The 12,276-nt window shown below is 39.9% G+C and overlaps 1 protein-coding gene across 3 annotated transcripts in view; it reads right to left on the bottom strand.

Moving 5' to 3' along the window:
• Positions 1 to 12,276, bottom strand: part of LOC124611079 (cation-independent mannose-6-phosphate receptor) — a 619,359-nt gene that overhangs the window by 467,926 nt on the left and 139,157 nt on the right. For all 3 annotated transcript variants that reach the window (XM_047140214.1, XM_047140213.1, XM_047140215.1), the window contains exon 11: positions 5,216 to 5,499. In XM_047140214.1, the coding sequence (XP_046996170.1) occupies positions 5,216 to 5,499 (284 nt within the window). The remainder of the gene's footprint in view (positions 1 to 5,215; positions 5,500 to 12,276) is intronic.

Below are 12,276 nucleotides of genomic sequence, written 5' to 3'. Positions count from 1 at the left end.
CTTAAGTCCTCAGAATTTCCTTAGTCTTTCTGTTTCCTAGATAATTACTCCTTTCACTGCTTTTACAAAGAATATCACATCTGCAAGTGGTGTAAACCAGCAACTTTAAAGTAATAGAAGTATCTCATTTACAATAAAAAATTCTCATTCACACCTTACAATCCCTTCCTGGAAATGCATTTGCAACCCAAAAATTTCCTTTCGCTTTCCTTTTCATGTCATTTATCAAAATATTAATAAATACAATGTACTGAGCATTACTTCAGTTTATTTGCAGTATAAATAATGTAAAAACTGAAAATAAAAATAGTTCCCACACAGGGGCTCAACCCCATGATCCTTTGAGTACTGTTTTGTACTCATTCCACTGCACTAACCTCTTCCTGGAAACTATGCTAACATAAATGTTTCATACGTCGCCCAACCAGTGTTAAAATTGCTATTTTTTCTAAACACCTGGCCACATGGAGCTAGGGCTTCTGTCACTTTTATTTCTGGCGAAGCACTGCATATACCATAAATGTGGACAAAACTGGTAATGATGAATAGGCACAGACCCCTTATTATTGAACATGTTAAATATCTACACTGTAAGAGAGGGAGCACAAACATCAGTATCACAGCCGGCCAACACTGCTCTCCTGATCACCTCCCTTGCCTGACGACTGTTGTGTTTTGTCCATAAAACAACTACTAATTGAGATGCCTTTGGCAATACTACGGCATCTACTCTACCAGAGCCTCCCTTTAAGGCAACCAACAATAGGCAACCTGCAGATCCGTATCTTCATTCAGCACCAAAATCAAATGTCTGACAGGCACAGGCTAATTACCACTGGCTGACAAAGTTCCTGCTACCCTGACCATTTACAGGTTTCATACCATTAAGTCAGCAACATTCGCCCAGTCAAACATTTTAATAGCTATACTGGATAGATTGCTACTCACCATATGGAGAAGGTGCTGAATCTCATACATGCACACAAAAAGACTGTTATACATTAAAGCTTTTGGCAAAATGGCCTTCCTCCAAACTAGAAAAAACACACACACAACTCAATCAAACATCAGCAATGTCTCAGGCCACTGTAGCCAGACTGCGAGTAGCAATTGCACCTGATTGGAGCAGCTATATAGTGTGGGTAAGTAGGAAGGGACGTGGAGGGAAAGGAATAGCAAGGAAGGGTCGAGGTAGGTGTAGCACTGCTTGTGGGAGGATGCAGGGATGTGGTGGAGACAGGGTAGTGCTGCTTTGTGCAGTGTGGAGAGATTATTTATTTATTTATTTATTTATTTTTGGGGGGGGGGGGGGGGGGGTAGAAGTGAAACAAGCTGGTGGGTGTACTGGCAGAATGGAAGGCTGTATAGTGCTGGAATGGGAGCAGGGAAGAGGAAGGCAGATGGTGGACGCCAGGGAGTAATGACAGTCAAGACGAGAGGCATTATGGAAACTTAGGCTATTGCGGGGTGAGTTCCCACCCATGCAGTTAATGAAAGTGATGTTGGTAGGAAGGATCCAGATGGAGCAGGCTGCGAAGCAGTCCTTGTGTTAGGCTGCCTGCTCAGAAATTGGGTGGTCCAGCTGTCTCTTGGCCACAGTGTGTCAGGGCCTTTCATGTGGCCAGACACCTGGTTCACTGTTGATCCATCAATGATAGGGGACATATGCTGCTTAAGTAATTGTCAATGTCAATGAAATTCTCCAACAGCCGTGCAACTTAAGATGTTACTTTATTTTGTTTTGAAGGCTACCAGTTTCAGTATTTCACTATGCCATCTTCAGGCCCCATATGGATCTCTCCAAATAAACAAAAATGTCATATACAGTGAACACCCCCTCCCCCCCCCCCTTACACTTTTCAAGGGACTTCAAAAAAAAAATGGTGTAAAATGTGGGGAAAATGTAAAATGAGGGAAATAACATTTTAAGCTGTAAAAGTTAAGTATAGGACACCCCCTTGCACTTTATGTATGATATATGTACGTAACAGGCACCAGAAGACTTGTCGGGGACATAGTTTATTATCTACTGAAGGTTTATTATCTAAAAAACACCGCTGATTTAAATGAAGCCAATAACTGTCTAGGAAGTAGGAATGTTTCACTCAATTTTTGTATGTCATAATTGATGTTTTTGAAAGCCTGCAGCTGCCATTCATTATTAAAATAATGAAATACTGCACTAGTTACATATTTTTTCATGCATAGCATGAAGCGTTTCGAGAATTTTTTCTCGTTGTCAAGTGCAAGTATGTATATTAAGTATTTTGTGTGGTGTTTGAATATATGTTGTTCTGCATCTCTTGCACTGTAGTCGTCTTTTTGAGGTTATCTGGTATTGTGCCTCATCAGTTACATAGAAATGCACACACACACACACACACACACACACACACACACACACACACACACATGCACAAACTATCACTCACATTGTTTGTTTGTGTAACGTCACAAAAAATGCATAAGTAAATACTGTACTTGACAATGAGAATAAATTCTTGAAACACGTTTTGCTCAGCATGAATAAAATATGTAACTGTCACTGTATTTAAACTAGAAACATAAAACATCTGAGAAACACAAATTGAATGACGGTGTCAACTAGCACTCCCAGTGGCCATACGTTGAAACACGCTAAATATGGTTTGACAAAGGTGTCACAATGATCACAACAATCATGAAACAGCATTTGCGCAGTAGAGACAGTCTGGAAATGGTTGTGATTGGTCATGATATCTTCATTTGAACAAACCTAGTTACTCCCATCAGCCACCATGCCAAGTAGAGCTCGGCAGCGGCGGGAGATATGGCACGAATTGTTCCAACTTTTACATATTTACTGGTTCAGATCCACTGAATAGAGTGTCCTGGTGTTAAGAAACTTAACCACATAATATTTGTAAACACTACTGGATGGTCAACATCAGGCCAGTTACATTCTTTTTCCACAAACATTTTTTCGTAGTGTGTAAATCGCAGGCAAATGTTGACGCAAATTCGGGTGAAAATTGACATTGTGTGCATAGGAAATATGCCGGGACAGATAAAAAATGTCTTAAACAGTGGGAAAATGTTAATTTTGGGAACATAAAAGCAGATTTATACTATACTGCCTTAAATGGCACTATATGACATTTTCGTTTAATTGGAAAGATGCATATTGTGCTTAAAACTGGCAGCCTTCAAATGAAAATAAAACAACATCATAAGTTACACGGTTGTTGCAGAATTTCGATGACAGACAGCTGATTAGTTGCCACACTCATGCAGAAAGCAGCACAGTAGTCACAGTTTAGTTCACAGATCACATAATTGTTTTCATGATTGTTTTCACAGGTAGCCCTACCTTTGTTAGGATAGATGCTTGTAACCAGACTGGATGAGATAGTGGTGACAGGATGTATGGGACAGGTCTTGTATCTACAAGAATATGAGCCATGTGGCAGGAGTTTGGGAGGAGACATGGAGTACGGATGGACATAGATATTGCCTAGGCTCGGTGTGCGATGGAATACCATTGTAAAAGGGGTGGAAGGATAGTGCGTAGGATATTCCTCATTTCAAAGACGGGGCAGGGGATTCCATCAGCTGTTAGCTTCATACACCTACAAAGCCTGCACCAACAACACCATTCCAGAAACCCAACAGAATCTCTGGTCTCTCCTCAGATCCTTACGCCCATGTCAGAACCTTTCCCTGTGTCTATCTCTCTCCTCACTCCTACCAATTCCTGCGCTCATACCTTCTACATGCTTCCTAAAGTCCACAAATCCAACCACTTAAGACACCCTATTGTGACCGGCTACAGTGCCCCCCCGACAGAATCGCTATTCTCATGGGACAACACTTTAAGCCTGTTACCCATAGCCTACCTTGCTATGCAAAGGACACCAACCATTTCCTCCACCAATTCCCAACAGTTCCTGTTCCTTTGCTACACGGTGCCCTGCTTGTTACTGTTGATGTCGCCTTCGTCTACACTAACGTCTCCCATTCCTATGGCCTTGACGCTATTGAACACTACCTCTCCCGATGCCCGAACTGACTCCAATCCTACGAAGTCCTTCCTGGTCACCACAAACAGCCGATCACCCTCAATTACTTCTCCTTTAAAGTCATCATCTACAAATAATCCATGGCACAACAATGAGCACCTGCATGGCACCATCCTATACCAACCTATTCATGGACCATTTAGAGGAAACCTTCCCAACCAGCCAGGAACCCACACCTCTCACCTGGTTCAGATTCAATGATGAAACCTTCATGATCTGGACTGAGGGTGACAACACCCTACACACATTGCTCGAGAACCTCAAAATCACCTCCACCATTCACTTCACCTGGTCCTCCTCAATCCAACAAGCCATCTTCCTCAATGTTGACCTCCACTTCAAGGATGATCCCATGAGTACTTTTGTCCATATCAAACCTACCAACCATCAACAATAGCTCCCCTTCAACATGTGCCACCCATTCCATATCCGCATACCCATTATCCAACCACAAGTGAGTACTCCCCTCATGACTCGTTACCACCCAGGACTGATGCAACTGAATCACATTCTCACTTTTACTACCTCTTGTGGCAGGCACAATAACTGCTTCACAGTCTGTGCCATCTGGATCCTTCCTACCAATGGGAGCTTTTTTTAATCGCGCAGGGCAGCCTTCTATTTCACCAACACATCGACCACTTGTTTTTGACCTACTTTACTCCCCCCCCCCCCCCCCCCCCCCCTCAAATCACCCCGCTGCACATAGTAGCCCTACCCTGTCCCCACCACATCCCCACATGCTCCAACAAGTAGTACTAAACCTTACCCAACCACTACCCTGCTATCCCTTCCCCTCCCCGCCCCGTGTTTTTTTGTGTGTGTGTGTGTGTGTGTGTGTGTGTGTGTGTGTGTGTGTGTGTGTGTGTGTGTTCTACTTCGGAGGAAGGCCTTTTGGGCCGAAAACTCGAAATAACAGTCTGTTTGTCGTGCCATCTGCAACTCAATGCCACCTCTATACCTCTATATAGTGAGTAGAAATCTATCAATTTCAATACTGTTGTTATTCCACCCTGGTCTTTCCAGTGTTTGATGTTCGTAAGGCTAGTGATATAGGAGTCATCATTAACAGACATACATACATCTGGCTGCACCACAACAAAAACTCACTTTGTAAACATAAAAAAATCAAAGTACATACAGGCATATTCACTTACTTGTTTGAGATAAGTGGTTCAGACATGTTGTACTCGCACATGCCAGAGCTATATTCGCATGTCTCCCCATAGCTGAATACCAACGGTCGACATATATTTATAAGATATTTCAGCATTCCAGTGTCAGTCTTCCTCAGAATTTTGTAATTCCTGGCTGGATTCGAAAGAATACTCAAATCATAAACATTTCCTTCCTTATCTGTTGTTGTGCATGGATATTCTTCATGCGAAGGGCAGGCCAGTTGCAGTTCCCAAATGAAGAGAAATTTGCACGAATCTGACAACTGTAAATTAAATTAAATATTTCACCAACATAATAACAGAATAATCGGACAATAATTATTTATATAGTTAGCAAATTATGGACAAAATAAAACATGAAAAGGAATAATTGGTTGCTAAAAATGCCATTAGGTGGTTCATTTTTTCCAGACTAAAGCAATCTGTTTACAATATTGTTCTCAATTTTCTTTTACTCAAGTGTATGCTTTGTAGATATCACACTAATCCATGCAACACCCCCTCAAGCACTGATAATTGCCTCAAATCATGGGAGAAAGAGAGTCCATGCACTTCTCCAGGCACTTTCAGCTGGACACAGTCATTCAAGATTAGATCACATAGAGCACCCAAACTGATGAGATGTTAACCGATATGTTTCATGCTGAGATGTTGATTGCTATGTTTCACCTGTTGTTTCAAATAGACCTGGACATTTTCTATGGGATTAAGATTAGGTCATTTGGTGGCCCAGTTGAGGGGCAATAGCGCACCTGAGAGTTTGTCAGCCCAGGAATGAATGTTTTCAGTTCTGTTAACACTGCAGTTGTCATGTAGGAAGAGTAGACTGTCCACAGCATAATCATTATGCACTCCGACCATTTGAGATAGAACTCTATGAACTGACAGTAACAATTCCTGCTGGTATTGAAACTGTTTTCATTAATAACATAGGACACCATGTCTGATTCCTGAAAGTTACAATCTTTTTATAACCACTGTTCGTATGTCATGTTACATGTCAGGAAGAGGTAAACCATCATTTACAACTGGTCCTCGAAACTTTGTTAATAGACTTCCTGGGGATAGTTCATCTTGTCTTCATGAATCTTCCAGTTCTGTCCCTCCAGTATCTCTGTGACTCTCTCCCATGGATCAATGGGTCGCACGAGCGATTTGTAAGCAATTTCCTTTGTATACTGATTGCAGTTCCCCAGTATTCTACCAATAACCTGAAGTCTACCACCTGCTTTACACACGACTGAGCCCATATGATCATTCCATTTCATAATATCGTTACAGAGTGTTACAGTCAGGTATTTGTACGAGTTGACTGATTCCAACAGTGACTCACTGATATTATAGTCACAGGATACTATTTTCTTTTGTGTGTGTGCATTTTGTGAAGTGCACAATTTTACATTTCTGAACATTTAAAGATAGTTCCAAATCTTTGCACCACCTTGAAATCTTATCAAGATCTGACTGAATATTTATGCAGCTTCTTTCAGTACTTCATGATAGATAACTGCATCATCTGCAAAAAGCTTGATGTTACTATTGTCTGCAAAATCATTAATACACAACATAAACAGCAAAGGCCCCAACGCACTTCCCTCAGGCACACCCAAAGTTACTTCTACCTCTGATGTTGACACTCCATTCAAGATAACATGCTGTGTCCTTCCTACCAAAAAGTCCTCATACAGTCACAAATTCCACTTGATATACTACACGACTGTACTTTTGACAGTAAGTGTAGGTGTGGCACTGAGTCAAGTGCTTTTCGGAAATCAAGATTGCCTTGATCCAAAGCTTTCAGTACGTCACGTGAGAAAAATGCAAGTTGGTGTCACATGATCGATGTTTTCTGGATCCATTCTGATTGGCACTGAGAAGCTCACTCTGATATCTCATTATGTTTGAGCTCACATTATTTTCTACAATTCTACAACAAATCAATTTCAAAGATACTGGACAATAGTTTTGTGGAGTACTACCACCACCCTTCTTGGAGACGAATGTGACCTGCAGTTTTTTCCAAGAACTGGGCCTGTGAAGGATCTACAATACATTATAGTTAGAAGCAGAGCTAACTCAGCCATTAATTCAGTATAGAATCTTGACAGGGATTTCACCGGGCCCTGGAACTTTGTTCAGTTTTAATGATTTCAGCTGTTTCTCAACATCACTGACACTAATACTTATTTCATTCATCTTTCCAGTGGTATGAGGATTAAATTGGGGCAATTCTCCTGGGTATTCCTTTGTAAAGGAACATTTGAAAACAGAGTTATGTATTTCAGCTTTTGCTTTGCTACCCTCAACTTCAGTTTCTGTCAAATTCACTAGGGATGGGACACCGATGTCACAGTTCTTTCAAGACTACTGTATATCAACAGTAGCCTTGATAGAACTATGACAGGTGCCCGGACAACAGGGAACTGACATGCACTGATACTATGAAATAGTGCACTGATAATGGCTAGGCACTAGCCGAAATCTAGATTTGCCAAATAACACCTGCAAAAAAGGATGACTGATTGCTGCACTCTATCATTTGTAAATCAGAAGACAGCCATGCTGAACGTCCTAGACCACAGAGCCAGTATGAGTTTGGAAAACAAGCACCTTGGCTCTGAGATGAACCATCCAACGACGGTGTTCAACAGGAACAGATATCAGTCTATGATATTAGGTCAATGCTGTTGAGGAAACAGATACATGATGCCGTTCAACGAAGCCAGGAGGATCTACATGTAGTGTGGCTTCCATTCTATGATGCAACAACTAGTAAGGTAGGTGAAGTCCTACATAGGCAAGGAATCAGATCAGTGTTTTGCCCAAACATAAAAATTAAGGATATGTTATTAAAGATACTCTCAGCCTGAAAGAGATAGGGATTTCTAATATTCCTTGCATGTCTGGCAGCAGTTACTTGGGTCAATCTGTAAGACTGTTGCTCATCACTGTGTTGGATGTCAGCATCACCTGAAGTACAGGAATTTGGAAAAAATCAGCGGAGGCCAAAGCCAAGAACAGCCTGTTAAATAAAACACAACATCTTGTTTGAACATATGAGAATGCTGGCCTATGCATCGAACTATTGTGACTGTATGACTGGAGAAGCAGTGGAAAGTATATTCTGCGGTAAACACTTCAATAGAGACACTGGTTATGCACTTAGCAATACATGGAAGCACGAACTTGATAAAGGAAGAGCACAGAAGAAAACTACTCCTAGATTACTGCTTGATGGAAGTGATTACACTGCAAGTGGTTCTGGATAGAGTGCAATGTGACAACTCCTTAAATCGGGGTTGCAAAAAAAGTGTCAAGTGATTTGAGGACATGCCCCCCTTATTTTTTACTTTTGGATGCTTTGATAATGTACCAAATTCCATCACAATTAATTAATGTTAACCCATGCAACAGGCTTAAATATCTGCATAAGAATTAAATACTGAAAAAAGTGAGTATTTTTTTCCATTGGCATTAACAATGGAAATCACTCTGTATATGTTTCGCAAATATGCTTAGAAATATTAAAATGGAATAAATTTAAGTATTACTATCAATATACTCAGTTGCCTGAGACTGCAGTCATGTGTGTGCGAGTTGGGTTTGCGTTAATGTGTATGTGTTTGTTTGTCGTCTAATTTTGACAAAGACCGTACTGGCCAAAAACTATACTTGTGACAGTCTTTTTGTTGTGTCTATCAGCGACTCAGCATCTCCGCTATATAGTGAGTAGCAACTTTCCTTTCCACAATATTGTTACATTCCATCCTGGATTTACCATTAATTTATTAAGTATTACTATGTATCGTAGCATACAAATAGTGTGAATGCAGCATAAATCAATACTAGTTCTAGCACAATTTTCTTTTCAGTGTATTGTTTTTACAATTAGGATACTGCCTCTGGCGATCCTGCACACACTGAAATATGAATTCTTTTTGTTTTTAATTCGCCATTAATAGTCCACTGGAATTTTGCATTAACTTCGTACCTCTCTATGCCATATCATTTATTACCTTAAGATTTCATAGTCTATTTGGCAATAAGGTATGTAGTGTTTGAAACCCAAGAAATAAGAAAGTTATTTAAGAAATTTAAATCTATGCTTAACTTTTTCAACATGTGCAAACTCCTGCTGAAATGAACTCATCAATTTCCTTACCTGAAATAACAGAGATTCAAAGCACACACTGTTAGTAAATATTTTGATGCAGTCTGAATAGCCTTATGCAAAAGTGCTAAATCTAAATTTATAAACTTAGCAAAAAGTTTTATAGCTGCAACAGGTAAGATGAGTGTACCTCCTCCTGACCCGTAAAGTTTCTCGCTGCACATTTCTGATCATACGGGTTTTAGTATCATGGTTAACATTGTGATCAAAGGATGTTAACATACAAATCTCTTCATTCAAATACTTTAAGTGCACTGGCAATGTTTTTAGAGCACTCGACGAAACCCCTACAGTTACTTTATTGCACAGTTTTAATCCCTTCAAAAGGTACAAGTCATGTACATTGTGCCGATTGCTGATAAACCCAGAAACCACCATTTTGCATATTCTTTTTCCACAAACAAGTGTTGTTCGGGCCATCCAATTCACTAACACTTTGAAATACCCGAGAATGAAAGAGCAACATATTCAATGAATAAATTCTTTTGACCATTCATCTTGCAAAGCTCCAGGCAGTCTTACAGATTCAACCCCACAGGTGACCACAGAAACATGATGCACAATTCACTGAAATCAAACTAATAATTTTTCCAGGTGGTGTTCTTTCAGTAGTTTTTGGAAGAAGTTGCGTGCTTCGGCAATTTCGACATCGCTGAAAGCCTCATGTAAATCTTCAGTTCTTCTTCATAATGTGCCTCCCCATGTCATTCCATTTCTCCCAAGTTTTTTTTCCAAAAATGTTACATTGGGACTAACTGCCCACATAAATAACTCATTTTCAAACACACTCCATAATAGTAGTTCATGTACGTGATGACGGCAGTAAGATAAAAAACAACAGGTCTCTTCCAACCAACTGTTCCAGCAAAGTAACAGCTCCACTGAAATGACCAGTGCTGGATGCAATGGTCTCACAACAAACTTTCTTGTCCAGTCCCCAAACGTTTCTGGCATTCCAAACTGCCATTTCTGCCTATTTCTTTCTAAACTCCCCGACATCTTTGAATAGAGCAATGATTAATCGCTATTGCATCAACATTATGTCCTAAGCCCTGTCTGAAACAGCCGCTATTTTTGATTTCATAAAACATCTTCTTCCATGTTTGTTTTCCTTTTTTAAATTTATCTTATTTTCATCTATGGTTGCATTACTATGAGACATTGAAGCTGAACTCACGGATGGGTCTATAAAAGTACCAACAGTTTCTTCGGGTGAATCAGTAGCAGTTTCCAAAAACATGATCTGTATTACCGTTCACCCTCCATGATTCCTCTTTCATCACTAAAATCCTCATCCTTTTCTCTTTTGTTGCCAACTTCCAGTCAACACCTCCATGATTACCTCTACAGCTGAGTTCCCTCTGATATGATAAAAGGAGCTTATCCTCTACTATTTTTATCATGTTCAAAGCATTAGTATGGGCAACATCAAAATGGTTATTTAGGTTTGTGGAAACTTCCGTTCCCGTTCTTTGTGAGTGTTCGTCTTTATACGTGCACTTTTTTGCAGATTGCGCCACTCTAAATACAATTCTGTAATTTTCTTTGTATAATTAGGTAGAGCTCTTGCAGGAATCCTAGCCTTCTCCCATAATACCACACTTTCACGCGAGATTACATCATCACTTTCACTGACAGTTGATTTCCCTTCCTGTACATTATAAAACAAGACCAACAAAACCTGTCGATTAGATGACAATTTATGTCCACTGAACTATTGCTCAACTTCACTGACTAAATGAATGACCATTTCACTATAATGCTTCTTCAAAAAAACTAAAGGGTGTGTCAGAAGAAATACAAAATTCACAACATAAGATGATGATGATGATGATGATGATGATGATGATGATGATGATGATGACTGGATTGTTGGGCGCTCAACTGGGCGGTTATCAGCATCCATACAAATTCCCAACCTTTGCTCAATCCAATCTCGCCACTAGCATGAATGATGACGACGTCTGTCACCCAGCCTCTTTTAATGAGGTCTTGGACAAGATGTCCAAAAGTGGGGAAAAAATTTAAAAACTGAAACAATTGGAAATCCGTATAGCGAGGAAAGAAGCCTAAAAGTGACATTCAAATTTCTTGCCTAGTTTCACAGATGATCTGGCAATACTAACATACAATGAGACAATAGCAAGCAAACAGAAAGAAACTCTGAAGGAATGTAGTGAAAGAAGCCTCCAAAAAACTAAGTACACATGCTACTCAAAAATGATCACAAAATATGGACATAATGAGGCAGTTCGATACTTCAAGTAAATGGGTGAAATCCTTGGCAATAAAGGTGGAGAGAAAATGGCACAGAATATTTATATACAAAAACTCGGGAGTTCTTACAGTAAATCAACAAAATGTGCAACAAAAATGTATGTCCATACACACGAAAATCGGACACTATTAACACAGTTATCAAGCCTGAAGCCCTGTACACAGTGAAATGCTAACACTCCACACAAAAGGTGATCTGTAAGATATTCTAAAGGATGAATGCAAAATTGTCAGAAAGATACTTGACCCCAAAAGAACAGATGATGAATACCAACTACACAGAATTTCAACAATGAGACTCGCTCACTAAGTTGCAACATACACAGAAGAATACAAAATCATCTCCTGGATCCAGTAGATAAAAAAGAACAATAAGGTTCATTTAAGTCCAACAGATATCTTCAACAAAAGTTCATGTAGCTAACAAGTTAGTAAATGGGAAGTATTGCCAGAGAATGAAGTCACCACAAGACCGAGCACGAAGTAGACTGAAGAAAGAAGAATTCGTACAGGAAACATGAGAGTTGCTTGGAAATATCAACACTGAAGTAGAAAACAGATCCTATCATAGCACAAAAAAGGCAAATATATC

Source organism: Schistocerca americana, chromosome 1 (genome assembly GCF_021461395.2).
Source record: "Schistocerca americana isolate TAMUIC-IGC-003095 chromosome 1, iqSchAmer2.1, whole genome shotgun sequence".
Lineage (NCBI taxonomy): Eukaryota > Metazoa > Arthropoda > Insecta > Orthoptera > Acrididae > Schistocerca > Schistocerca americana.
The sequence above is the reverse complement of the archived record's forward strand: the minus strand, read 5'-3'. Positions and strand labels throughout refer to the sequence as shown.